This window comes from Cydia amplana, chromosome 4 (assembly GCF_948474715.1).
Source record: "Cydia amplana chromosome 4, ilCydAmpl1.1, whole genome shotgun sequence".
NCBI classification, from domain to species: domain Eukaryota; kingdom Metazoa; phylum Arthropoda; class Insecta; order Lepidoptera; family Tortricidae; genus Cydia; species Cydia amplana.
Window position 1 is genome coordinate 14,870,466 of NC_086072.1, and position 14,062 is coordinate 14,884,527.

Sequence of the window (14,062 nt, forward strand, 5' to 3'; positions counted from 1 at the left end):
CCGAATAGGAGTCGACGATATTTCCGCTCTAAGGGACACAAGGTAACGAACAAACCTACATCGCAAACATTGCATTTATTTTTGTGGAAAGTGAGTACTTCGGCAGTACATAAACTTAAATCTGACTAGACATAGAGAGAGATTAGCATGGCTCTGCGCAAGAATGACATGCGAATTCGTGAAGTATTTCACTCTGTATCTATCAACTTATATCTCTCCAACTAGATCTTTGATTTATGTAGGTAGGTACCTACTTAAATATATAACTTAGCAGGTACTTACAGCTTTAAAGGTTAAGGAAAAGAACTCTTGCATGTAGGTGCTATATGTGCTTGTGTTATTTTGAATTTGAATAACTTGATTATTAATTCTATACGTAACTACATACAAGAGGGTCAATTCTTAAGCCTACTTACCTACCTACATAAATAGTACACTTAAATTAAACGTTTCAAATAAAATCGGAAGCATGTGACATGGAAGGGCATTAACGATACGGGAATCTTTAGATTGATTCATTGACGAAGACGCATGGTTTGGTTCATATTGTCAGATTATATTAGTTAACTGTAGAGTTAAAGTTTAGTTTTGGCAAATCTGCACGTCACCGTGAATGACACTTTCTAAAAGTGCCTGTTAAAGCCTGCGTAAAGCCTTTCACCTTGTCGAGCAAGGAACCCGCAACTTAGGGAATATTACCCATAAACTCAGGGTATTTGATTTGAATGATACTTATTCTTAAACTTACGTTTGTTATGGTTCCACCTGCTAAGGTGCGCCTAAGAGAATCTTTTATTCGTTCACAAACTAACGTCAAGTTATTTGTGATGAAACCAATATATTATGTACCTATCTAAACCTGCGCAAGGCTGCCATGTTTACACCTGCGTAAGGTGTGCCAAAAGAATCTTTGATTCGTTCACAAACTAACGTCAAGTTATTTGTGATGAAACCAATATATTATGTACCTATCTAAACCTGCGCAAGGCTGCCATGTTTACACCTGCGTAAGGTGTGCCAAAAGAATCTTTGATTCGTTCACAAACTGACGTCAAGTTATTGATGATGATATTATAACCTATGTAAGCCTGCGCAAGGCACGTCAGACATATTCACAGAAATATAAATGATATGGTCATAACACAGGCGTGCGAGTAGACCACAATCACAAAAATATTACAAAGATTAAGTTTTAAATATCTCTTTTTAGAGAAAGTAAAAATCGTTTAAAATAATGTTTTGGGTAAAAATCAGTCGAAATAGGCAAGGCTTCGTTATTAGAGTTTTCATTTTTGTTTACCAATCTATTTCAAGGGTCCCGAACACCCTATTGGCTAAACCCGAAATTGGGCTAATTAACTGTGGTAAAAGTGAAAACTGCTTTCCATTTACATAACATTTCTAAAATTATAATAGGTAAAATAAAAACCTAAGATTCCAGGCCTATCTCGACTCATTTTTATTTTAAAGATGAAAAAATCTTTGCACCCTAATATAAAATTGTGGTCTGGAGACGCTAAGCCTCATAACTTGGGTGGCATAGATAATACTAAGAGATTTAGTCACCTAATTTCGACTATAAGCCCAGGCAGAATATTGATAATTAGAATAAGGAGTGGTCAATCCTCCAAGGTCCATACAATCTGTGGACTCTAATTAAATCAGGCTCGGTAAGCTCACGACACGACAGAGCTTACGATTCCATTCTGAAATAAGCTATGTTTACAATATATATTACCCATGGTGTGAAACAAACAGCCTGCTCAAGGTGTACAAAGGGTCCGTTTAACGGCCCTATAAACATCTACAAACCTTTGAAGTCTAGGCCTGCTACAATATGACAGACTAGAAATAAATACATATGATCCCAATGTAAGAGCAGCTCACAGTTGCATAAATTATATTTGGCTGGAGAGCACTTGTCTTTCAGTTAACATGTTTACGAGTACCTACCTATGTACACGACATGACCAAGGTTACCTACCTTTTTACATAATTATTATATCCCTGACTGCCATGGTATATTAGGAAAATTATCATGTGCTGGCGGTGCTGCACAAGCATGTTTGAAATAAAATATACAAAACTGGCCTAACGGGCGTTTATGAATTATGTATTTTACACCCTTGTGTCTGTATTGTGACCCTGGAAGTTTTAAACCACCTGTATCGTAAGTGCTCCTATGCACGGATTAAGTTTATAATAAACTACCCATGCCCTAACCTCAAGGGCAAGTGCTTCTATGCACGGACCAGATACTGTTATCACTTATTTCACTTATCATGACTTGTCATAGTTTGATACTACACGTTTAATAAATTTAAGACCGTGGAATGTACCCACTACAAAAGGTTTTTAAAAATAGTGACTGAATGGTTTGCACGAACGGTTCTAGCACAGTTTCTGGGCGGTCACGTCTAGGGCATGACCCTCTAGTTCTCAATTTATACAAAATTATAGCATTGTGATACTGTTCGCTTTGCACAATAAAATAGGGGAACAGGAGCACGCCTTGCGAAAAGGCGAAGCTATTTTGAAACGCAAACCTTTCAAAAATAGATTGAAATATATAAATAATTATGTTTTTGGTGTGGAACATGTAATTGTACACCCAAACAAATGCAATCATTTATTATATGTTAGCAAAACTCTGCCAAAGTGTTAGTCTGTCTCTACAGTGTAACCTGAAGGCATGAATGCACATGAATCTCTTGAAACATGGTGGATTAACTAATTTACACCCCGTCTGTGTCTTGCTCCTACCAAATCCACAAGTTGAGGACCTCAACCTATCTAGGCACCCTTCTTGCTCGAGACCTGAAAAAATAATCTCATGCAGTCAAGTGTCGGAAAACCAGGTCCACACTCTTAGCACTACCGTGAATATATCTAAGAAGTCTGTATACTGCCTTCCAGGAGGCGGGATGTTAATAGACTAGCCTATATAGTAGGCCAGAGATATAGTATACAAAAGCACACTGGCCCAAATCCAGTAATATTATATGCACTTCAGAATACAAAATAATTGACTATTCTGCGTATATTTGATATCAAAAAGTTACAATTACCTACCCTTAGGTCATAAGGAGGATAAATATACATAAATATCAAATATATTCGACAAAGTGTTGACCCTAGCATTGGATAAAATAGGTTCCTCTTAAACGGCATCTGCGCTGTTGGCTTTGGGCCCACGGGTGCCCGGCAAAAGGTCGGGGACCCCATGGTTCCGCACAGTTATTGCAAATAATGTAAAATCACAAAATAAACACAAATTTTCATTTTGGTTAAAAACACATATGCGATGAGCTAAGGTTTCGAATTAAGTACCTTATTCTTAATCTGGAAAGAGAAGACTGAATATTCAGAATTAAGCTATGTCTATGAATGGTTTACATAAATTAAGCCACTTTAGCGTTCAGAAACAATCAAGTTTATGTCTACTAGTAGGCACCAGATAAGGTAAACTACTCATACTGCATATATAGACAACAATGAGTACAATTAAGGTCACTTGATGATAGCTAAACATGAATATAAGCAGAATGAGCTGCACCTATACAAATATAAAGCTCTGTGGCAATTCTACATTTACCATTTGAACGCCAAGAGCACCAAAAAGCGTCGTAACTAGTGCCCACATGAGTATTATGATATGGCTTAAGCTCTCAAAGTAACCTTCACAATTTTAAGTAAGGTTTGTTTAAGTCCATTAGCTCGCGTTCGCGTTAGTAAAGCGTACAAACGATTAAATGCATTTTATAGCTATAACCAAATAAATAGCTCACACTGGCTCACAGTCATTAAAAGAATTCAGTAAAATCATTAAAAGTATTCCCTATGACATTTTATTAAGTACCTACCCAATATTAACTTTGTGGGTAGTGATATAACGAATATTTAAAATATTCGTCTACTTAATCCTAAGGGATTCTGGAAATAAGAAAGGTCTTGTCCTTGTTATATCCTGCAACTGCTTACCTTACTAGATAATTATTATCAAATTTGTCAATAATTGGGAGTTATAAATAAAAACTACTCGAGTACTTTATGATTTTTATCTTTTCATATTTTAATTACATCACTCCATATCACAGATGTTGTATGCTCCCTGAAGAGTAGACTGACTTATCTTCTTTTACATAGTCTCACATACATATAATTAAGTACTATAGCACCCTTGTGGTGACTCACTTATTTTCGTTGAAAATTTATAAGTACCTACATTAAATACGTATATAAAATGGAAAGTTAGTATCATAATATAATGGTATATAAAATTGTATGCTTTACTAAATACCTCTCTCCTCACATGTATTAAAATAAAGGGTGTACTACATAATTAATTAATTAATTAAACACTCCTAATAAAATAATATTACATATACATAATATGTAAGTACATGTATAATCACATTGGCTTGGCGTCTTCCCACCACCAGGCGATAACAAACACGTCTCAATATATTACTTTAGGTTCCGAATATCGGTACAGTTGTTTAATGACAGCGTTTTACACAAAAATAAAACGCTAATTAAATAACTTACCATATTCGGAACCTAAAGTTTTAATCCTGCCTGGTGTAAATATGTATAATTTTGAGACAATGAGGTAATTTGCGTTTGTTTCTAACTGTCAAAATTGTCAAACGCAACTGCCTGAAGTGGTGGGGGTGTGGGAGAGAGATGGACGTATATGCTAGAAAAGGACAATACGACTAACTACAGTGTTGCCACTCTCAATATATTACTTTAGGTTCCGAATATGGTAAGTTATTTAATTAGCGTTTTATTTTTGTGTAAAACGCTGTCATTATTGTCACAATCATAGATAATTATAGTTTGTCAAAGGACTGTCTCATTTCAAACATAGACAGTGCCGCGACCTTAGTCCGCTCAATTCAATAATAACCGCGAAAATCGAAGTTCGCGAATTGCGGGCATTTTTCGCGGTAGCCCCTCAGATGGCAGATCACCGACGAGTGCACTTATGGAACTTTCAGTGGCAGAGAAAGCGCTATTATTGTTTCTCCTTGTCACAGTCTCACATTTTTTTTATTCCTTACCGTAAATTTAGTATGGTTTATGGTGAGCAACAAATAACTCGACCAATCATTTTGTCGTATTGCCAAGTATTTATTGCTCATGTTCTGTCCCTCACGAACGCACGCGTATCTATAGCTCAACTATAGATAGGATCGTACCATCTATGACTTTGCATGATTTTTATTTAACAGTACAAAAGGCGCGAAGTACAAAATTTATATCCTTCGCGCCTATATTTCAAACATTTTCCTACATTCTAATATTTCTAATTTGCCGCCTTTTTGTACTGACAAAGCTGTCTTACTACAGTTATTTAAAATATAGATGTTCAAGCAGATCATGTCAGTAGAAAAAGGCGGCAAATTTGAAAAATGTAGGCGTGAAGGGATATTGTCCCATAGAAAATTTGAACAGATTTTTTGATTTGACAAGATTTGCTTGATCAGCTATAACATTTATTTCTTTAATATGGTAAACAAAGCCTGTGCACTACTATACTTGGTCAAGCAATTCTTGACAGTAGGCGCGAAGGGATATCGTTCCATAGAAAATTAAAATTTCGCGCCTTTTTTTACTGACAAGATTTGCTTGACCAGCTATATAAATATATCGCATCGCAACGTCTACGCGCCTTGCGAATAGTCTTTTGGAATTACAGCAGTTGACGCTGAGGGTTTCCATCTTGTTGCCTACAAGGAAAGAATAACTTAATAATTTCACTTCATGATTCATGCCAATAAGCAGGGATGTGTTGCCTTTTTCAATTCACCTTGAAGGATCTGCTAGCCTGGGGCCTAAATTGGAATTAATAACATATTTTAAAACAGCCTGCTCTGCGGATTATACGGCCTGGCTTTGTTTTGCCGCCTACAGATACGCTCTATGAAAATAAGGGCCACAATTAGGGTTTGCAATCCGGATCCGAAATGTATGAAATTATGCGGACCTGGATCTGGATCTATTTCGGATCCGTCGTGCAAACCCTAGCCACAATCGTTGGCACACGATATTCGTCCCAGCATGACGCTACTCCATCAAATAAATTCACTTATCCAGAATAAAGATTAGAATGCATGTCTACTCTATTACAAAACAAAAGAAAACGCTTTGTAAAACTTTAAATATATTTAACAAAGTTGACAATCGGGACTTCAGTCGTTGGCGAGCTTTCGGTCACGCTGTCGAAGACATCACTGTCTATTTGTTCAAGTTCAGCAGTAGAGTTAGCTCCGTCGGAGGCCACTGGCTTAGTTGTAGTAGCACTGCCAGGTTTGGACAGCATTACTCCCTTCAATCCCATGTCCATGCAATCGAAGTGAAGAATCTGATGACGAACAGTAAAAACTTAAAATGTCGAGTTGATGATTGAAGACAACTTCATGGCGGAGAGGGGCTACCGCGAAACCCAAAATTCGCAAATTGCGGGGATCTTTCTCTTTTACTCCAATGAAGGCATAATTAGAGTGACAAAGAAATATGCCCGCATTTTGCGAACTTCGATGTTTTGGTTGATAAATACTTACCAAGACAGGAGCTTTGTCTATACGAGTGTCCATGTCCATGCAAACATGGACCCCTTGATCTATGAGGGTGATGTCGAACAGGCGTATACACATGTCGACGAGGCCAGGCGGTAAGTACGGAACTGGGATGGGAATGCAGAATGGCGGAGCGTTTGCAGCTGGAAGTTTAATAAAACGCATTAGTTTTTAAGTACCTTCATATAAATTGTATTTAGAATACTCGGTATTGCAAAATCCTATGGATGGCAAAAAGTAGATTAGGTAGTCATCATTATTATCGTCATCATTTTCATCAGATTCGTACGCCCCACTGATGGGGCCTCATTGTCCAAGGAGTTCCTACGCTTCCCCAATCGTAATAAGATTTTTTATGGGACCGTATTCGAGATCGACGTACTTATTGAGACTATATATTATAATTGTAGGTAGGTACCCATTTATTTACCTACCTGAGAATGAAGTCTTGTAAACAGTAGCGTTGTTCATTTGTACGTCCATTTCGATCATAGAATCCGATGGGTCAAAGGTCAGTACTGCACAGGCTGTCAATAAACAAGATAAATGATTAAAATCTTGGTAGATTCCAAGTACTTCATCGCCAATAAATACGCATAAAGGGGTAACCATAAGGTGACTAACCAAGCTACCGACGGTTTAGGTCACCCTGCCCTTGGTCGGGGTAAAATGGACGATGGGTGGCAAATTCAACGTTGTTACACAGTCGGAAAATAGCAAGATCACCTCGGCCGCCGGAAGCTTTATTGGCAACCGTTTAGCCACAACACAAGCCTTCTTGAGCTTACTGTGGGGCTTAGTATTGACAAATTGTTGTGTAAAAAAATGTCCTATAATAAGCCTAAAACGTTTGGACACATGTGATGTTAAGCAAACTTTCAGAGCCATCTTTCACTGCATCAAGTAAAACACAAGCTAATTTGATATCAATAAAAGGTGAATAACTCATTTATTGCATAATAAGTGTTATAAAATGAATATAAAACTAAAATTAAGTACAACTAATACTAAAGCTAAAAAATTAAAAATACCTATCAATAAAATGTTTTACATAATATTATATCTGTTAGCTTAGCTCGTTTCTTTAAAAATCGATACAATTAAAAGCTTAGTAAAATAAAATAATTTCTATGGGTGCTAATGCTAAACTCACTTTTTCTATCAAAGTTGAGGCTCTGTATCCTGATCCCGGTACAGCATGTACATCGAAGTTCCTTACACGAGCAGGGTCCTCCTGTGAACGGGAGTCGCAGCATCCAGCCAGGCTTGTACCACGGCCGGGGCATCATCCGCGTTATTGTCTAAAACAGTTCTAAACATTATCTCTGATATTAAAATTTGACCTTCCTACAAAAAAATCGTTATATATACTTGGTCAACCAGATCTTGACAGTAGAAAAAGGCGGCAAATCTGAAAAATGTAGGCGCGAAGGGATATCGTCCCATAGAAAATTTGAATTTCGCGCCTCTTTTTACTGACAAGATTTGGTTGACCAGCTATAACTAACTTTTTTAAATAGAAAAAAAATGCGAACTTTTTGCATTAAATAGCTGGCTGAATACCTACTTTTTATATTTAAAAAAATGCTATTCTAGAAAACAAAACACGCGCGGCGCAACGCTCGGCATCTTTCACTTCAATGGATCGTAGGTATAACTTTATTGTTAGTGTTATTAATTAATAAAGTATGTTAATTGTTTTTACTAAAATTACCTTGTTCGTTTCTAAATCATAATACACCGAAAAATCCGTTACGTCCATGGCATCATTGGAGAAGAAGTGCTTCCCAATTTTCTTCTGTTTCCATGACGATGCTAGAACATGTCAAAACACAACACGGTAAGTTTTTGTTGAACATATCTTTACACTACTGATAAATACAACTTTCATCGACATAAGTTACCTACTTAAGTACTTATGAAATTTTATTAAACTTAAAATAAATTTAACACATAAGTAGGTAGGTAATTAACTGATGATCAAATTTTTGTACGCACAACAAACTTAAGAGAATGGAATAACGTTTAACCTATTAACCATTAACATGTATTTACCCACCAAATTATACCATTTTATTTCATAAGTAATAATAATGACTGTTTATAACTTTATAAGTATTTTTTTTAATGAAAAACAAGGTGAAATATGTGAAAAACTCAACGTACTTACCAGCAGCGAAACTCGCGAATCCCGCCAAAACCAAAATCACTACTGTTCTCATTTTACTAAAACTTGCTTATAACTTATAACCGCCTCAAGGGACACCATTCAAATAACTAGACACATGTGTAATATCGGCTAGGGTTCGATTTGCGTTTAGTATGCGAGAGACGCCGCGTGCGCCTTGCGGTACTTTCTAGTGAAAACGTCCGCGGCCGATCGCAAAGAGCTGTCTTTAAATGCACGCTGATTCTCTCTCATAATACTTACCCATTATATGATCGTGTTTTCCAGTAAGATCAAGTTTATTCTTTGTAACATTTATTCATTATTGATTAAAAATTATTGCTCAACAAAAAGAGGTACAGGGGGGGGGGGACTTTATGCGATATGCCATTCTCTACCAGTCAACCTAAATGTTAACGAATATTCATGAACTTGCAAATACAAATCTTTAAAGTACCTAGTCACAGAAAAAAATGATCTGGTCATGGATATTCGCGCGCGAAATTGCTTTGACAATGGCCAGAATTTGCCCGGAAAAGCCTTCCCCTTTTCCACGTACCTATCTAATTGCTGGAAATATGGTGAGTTCGTCTGTTACGTCCATGGGCTCTACATAGACAGGTAGGTATCAAAACCTTGAAATAAATAATTTTGACTGTCTAGAGATATAAAATTTAGAAAGTCTATTTTAGATGAAAACCACACGCATATGTTATTATCAATTACGTACCTACCCTAAATTTAGATACATCATAAATGCGTTTTGTTATTCCATTAGTAGAGTGCTATTATTTTTCTTTAAAATAATGAAACGTTTATTTTGAAATAAATCATTTATACTTAATAATGACTATGACTATATAATTTTAACAATTTTGAATCATTTTTTAATATCCTTATTATAAGTCTTACAATATAAAAATAAATAAGTCCCTACAGCTCTACATGTATAGTATGATCATATAGACTTAGATTTATTTGATGATGACGATCACTATTTTCGATCGTCATCATCAAATAAATCAAACAGTGACTTGACATTGTTCTCGTCGTACTCCTCAATGTCATCGTCGCCAGAATCTACGACAGCATCCACCCCCCCGCCAGGGTTAGGTATTGGGATCCCCCCATTTTCCTCCGGCTTTACCATCGCCAGCCCGTTTGCACCCATTCTGAAACGACATATTTTAATATCTAGTATCTAAATACGATGTATAATAATTTATACTGAGCAATAAAGTATTCCCCTATCCATTATACCTGTTTTTTAACACTTAACTTGAAGATTAGACCATGACTGTATAATATAGCTCCAGTTTTTAATGAAAGATAATTTAAAAAAAAAGAGTTAATATATAATATTAGGTTTTCATTAAAGTGACAGATTTCAATAGCCTATTTTGTATGCAGGTAAAGTAATCATAAAAATACCTATTATTATGACTGTTTTTTACAATTTAGATTGAAATAAAAATATTACAGGTACGAAAAAGTATTGTTTATTATCAAAAATGGTATCCGTGGCTTTAATTTGGTACTACTTAATTTTGTAATTATCAATCGTCACCCCTAGCGACCTATAATCAGAATCGTAATATAGGATAATGTGTGAATTTGAATTAGACGTAATGAAAATAATGACCCATTCTTAGACATACACTACTACAATGCATATAAGTACACTAGTAGGTACAATCCAATGTAATAAATACAGTTCAAATATCCCGTGGAGCGCCCTAACAAGACACGTGTGCTAGTAACTAGTATTATAGGAGTTCCATACTACGGTAATTCTGGGGCACTCCAGGGGATATGTGACTGACTTTGTCATTTTAAAGTCTATACTCACCGTAAACAATCGAATGCCATATTGAAGAGTTCAAACTGCCGCCATTGACCCGTCATTGCAAGGCAAAAGTGAAAGTTTCTTCCAGGGAAAAATACATTGTAAAATTTGGCGCAAACTTTCAAGTTCTTTAGTCTTGGTGGATTTATACATATCGGTTTCGGGTTTTTTCCTGCAATATATAAGGAGGTTGTATTATAACTTTACTATAATTTATTAACGCATATGTGTAAGTACATACCTACTATATATTTTTGTGTCCTTAAGTAAAGTGCAATACTTAGTGAAAAGATTTCCTATTGTTATATACATCAGATACAAAAATAGCCGATTTTGATCGGTTAATTTAAAATTTTTATTAATGTCCCGACCCTTTATAGACAGGAGTGAATAATTTTGATATTTCGGCCCATGACTGTTATTGCACACAAGTCTAATAGGTATAAAGTAATGACATATACATAATTCTGTAATATTCAAAATAGTTTACCTGACATAGAGTTTTCATAAAGTACCCTATCGTTCATAGACATGGCTACATCGAAAGCAAAATCCCCAGGATGATAAGTGACCTTCATACAAGCTTTCTGGTTAAACAAATCCAAGACTAATCCCGTACAACACTTGCACACGCCAAATGAACATGTGCATCTCCTCGAGGGTTCATCATCATCTTCTTCTGGTGTCGATGTTGTATTCTGGACTTCTGGACTCTGCCTAGATCGTAACGATAATTCGTTCATGCGTTTAGATTTTAATCGTTCTAAGAATATCAAGGCACTATTGGGAACTTCCAGGTCTTCCAAATCTTGGAAATGTAGAGCAGTTTGTGTTAGGTTTGTCTTTTCTTCGACTGTAACTGAGAAAATTGAATGAAGACAAAAAAATTATAGTTACAGTCAATATTACAACTGAATAATAAAAGCAAATTATAAGCAGTATTAGATATAGATATCGACAGTAAATTATTAAAAACTTAACGCTTATTTTGTAAAATAACTAAGGCGCGAACTTTTGTTTTCGTTTCGTTCTCCGCGTTTTGTAAACAAAACTTAATTCCGAACACCTGTTTTTTTTGTATATGTCCACTTAAAGAAAATACATTCGTTTAAATTACCGTTTCCGTACGCTGGTGATAGAAACAAAGCAACTGACACTAAAAACACAATGAGGTTCTCCATTGCAGAAAGCTTTCGACGCGAGGCGGCGCGGGCGGTTCGCGAACTAATAATCCACGCTTCAATTCGCCTGCATATTTGAAGTTGAACCGGTTAGTGGCGAGAAAAGACCTCCAATAACTTTAAAGTATACCTAACATGTATATTGTTCTAGATATTATGGTACTTAGTTGATTTACAGAAGCATTCATAATGATCTTTAAGTTATAATCGTTTATTTATTTATTGAGATAGGATAAATCAGAGTTTAGTAGGTTAGTAGGTACTAGCGGTCTCTGGATATGGCATTAAACTACTAATCAATTTCTAGTGGAAATATAAATGAAAAATGGGCAATTTTTTTACTATTTTTTGTAATACCTATACAAATTAATAGATTATATCCTACATTCACATACACATTTGTACGTCGGTTATTCATTTAAAAATAAATAGGCACTAAAGTTAAAAATAAATAAATAAATTATTATTTCTATTGATCAAACAATTAGGGGAATTTTCTTCCATCGAAGAAATCTCCAACGGCATCTCCTATATCATCGAGCGGTCCTCCATCGTCATCATCGTTATCAGAACCACCTCCAAAGATTCCTCCACCCCCACCAAATAGACCCCCTTCATCCCCTCCGCCAAATATGCCTCCAGCAACATTGGAGAGGAAGCCATCGCGGTTATCGTCGTCATCATTGTTACCAAAAAGGCTTATGGGACCGGGCCCTGATGATATTGGTTTTGGGCTTAGTCCAGTTTGAAGGCCTTTTGTACCTAATCTGTAAAAAAAAGGTCATTAGATAACATAACGCCTCAAGAGACAAACAGCAAAATCGTGCTATTGCGTATAGGTGAACCGCCCACTTTCTAGCAAGTTTCAGTTAAACTAAGAAACCTAACCCATTTACCTTTTTTTTAAATTTCATTTTAGGTTACACCTGTTTTTTTTTTTATAAATGTATGATTAAAATTTTTTTGACAAATTACCCGAAACATCTAAAGGAAGCGGAATATATTTGAAACCCAGCAATATCCGCAGTGATATCCAAACAAGCGAACGCGTTATTATTACGGATCCTAATATCTGAGAGTTCTGCGCAGATACGGACGAACGGTGCTCTACCAGGATTGAAGCAAATTGGGGGTGGGTTGTCAGCTGTAAAAAAAGGTTTTTATTATAATAATAATAAAAATGTAAACTCACAAAAATGCTTATTACAGTAAAATTAAGAAAAGTAGGTACGTAGATACCTGAAACTCTTTGCCGAAGGACAGTCCGATTATTAACACTCATTCTGAGATCAAATACAAAATCTTCAGGTACAAAGCTTATATTCCCACATGTCTTCATCCTAAATCTTTCCATAATAGTTCCCGTACAGCACCCGCATTGCCCCCGCACACAGGAACAAGGGAATCTAAATACGGAGCCGTTTACTTTATCTGGCGTCACTGTCGTGGAAACTTCTTCATCGAGTATAGGTGCCTCTGTTATGTTGGGTACAACTGCAGGGGTTGCAGTTACTACATCTTGGACCACTGGTGCAATGACTGCTTCTTGCACTATATTTGGCTCTGTTACTTCTAAATCTTCTCCGTCTTCTTCCACATCATTTGTATCGTCAATATGTATAGGTAGAACGACAGTTGCTTGTTGTCTTAAAACTGGCGTAGGATTTAATGCTTGCTTCCAAATAGTCTTTGGAATTTGAAAATGTATTACTTCATAGTTTCTATCATTAGTATAAATAATTTCGCCTGAAAATATTAAATGAAGTTATTAATGATGATAAGTAACACATTTTTGTTGGTATCATAAAATTTTAACGTAGGTAGGTACTTACATATTCTTGTTTGATATAAGTTACTATAAATATATATAAGTGTGAGTAAATTTAATTTTATCATGGCTTTGCTTTACTATGCGGCTTGCCAATTTCACTTTCGATAAATGAGTGTCCTGGCAGGCTTACGGGTTTAAATTATATGTGAAGCGAGACACCACAAAGTATTTAAGTGATGTGTGTGACTAAGAACCAATACTCATTTTAAATGCACAGTCTACGAGCACAAGAAACAAGTTTTAAATATTTAATGTCGGAACAGGAGAAAGTTAGATGTCCATTAAAATATTTATGTAAACATGAGCGTACAATGTTTTGGAGTTTGGTTTGCGTTTTCTTCAAGTTAATCAATCTTTAGATTTTGTAGTTCAAGATATTATCTGAGATAACATTGAATGATTGACGATGTCACGTAAATCTCATTGTGGTTATATAAAATTACGAGTTGACAG

The 14,062-nt window shown here is 35.8% G+C and overlaps 3 protein-coding genes and 1 non-coding gene across 4 annotated transcripts in view; 2 read left to right on the plus strand and 2 right to left on the minus strand.

Moving 5' to 3' along the window:
* Positions 1-14,062, plus strand: part of LOC134647275 (adenylate cyclase type 2-like) — a 97,517-nt gene that overhangs the window by 43,523 nt on the left and 39,932 nt on the right. The gene's annotated exons all lie outside the window — the stretch shown is intronic.
* Positions 95-198, plus strand: LOC134647698 (U6 spliceosomal RNA). The gene has a single exon (XR_010096849.1). It is a non-coding gene; the product is annotated as a U6 spliceosomal RNA (small nuclear RNA).
* On the minus strand, positions 6,153-9,017 carry LOC134647289 (uncharacterized). The gene is made up of 6 exons (XM_063501574.1): positions 8,755-9,017; positions 8,299-8,399; positions 7,738-7,885; positions 7,019-7,111; positions 6,570-6,727; positions 6,153-6,370 (listed from the first exon to the last, which is right to left on the minus strand). Exons 1-6 carry the CDS (start codon positions 8,804-8,806, stop codon positions 6,164-6,166), a joined length of 759 nt encoding a protein of 252 aa, XP_063357644.1. The 5' UTR covers positions 8,807-9,017; the 3' UTR covers positions 6,153-6,163.
* LOC134647530 (uncharacterized) lies at positions 9,746-13,251 on the minus strand. The gene is made up of 6 exons (XM_063501881.1): positions 13,018-13,251; positions 12,754-12,922; positions 12,274-12,545; positions 11,088-11,456; positions 10,601-10,769; positions 9,746-9,923 (listed from the first exon to the last, which is right to left on the minus strand). Exons 1-6 carry the CDS (start codon positions 13,130-13,132, stop codon positions 9,746-9,748), a joined length of 1,272 nt encoding a protein of 423 aa, XP_063357951.1. The 5' UTR covers positions 13,133-13,251.

Bases quoted from the DNA above. Each gene is read 5' to 3' on its own strand.
- LOC134647289 (XM_063501574.1), bottom strand. From the start codon at position 8,806: ATGAGAACAGTAGTGATTTTGGTTTTGGCGGGATTCGCGAGTTTCGCT. The intron at 8,400-8,754 runs GTAAGTACGTTG...GACATGTTCTAG, and splicing joins ATTCGCGAGTTTCGCTGCTG to CATCGTCATGGAAACAGAAG. The intron at 7,886-8,298 runs GTAATTTTAGTA...GAACTGTTTTAG, and splicing joins ATGATTTAGAAACGAACAAG to ACAATAACGCGGATGATGCC.
- LOC134647530 (XM_063501881.1), bottom strand. From the start codon at position 13,132: ATGGAAAGATTTAGGATGAAGACATGTGGGAATATAAGCTTTGTACCT. The intron at 12,923-13,017 runs GTATCTACGTAC...CTTTTTTTACAG, and splicing joins CCTTCGGCAAAGAGTTTCAG to CTGACAACCCACCCCCAATT. The intron at 9,924-10,600 runs GTGAGTATAGAC...ATGTCGTTTCAG, and splicing joins ATGGCATTCGATTGTTTACG to AATGGGTGCAAACGGGCTGG.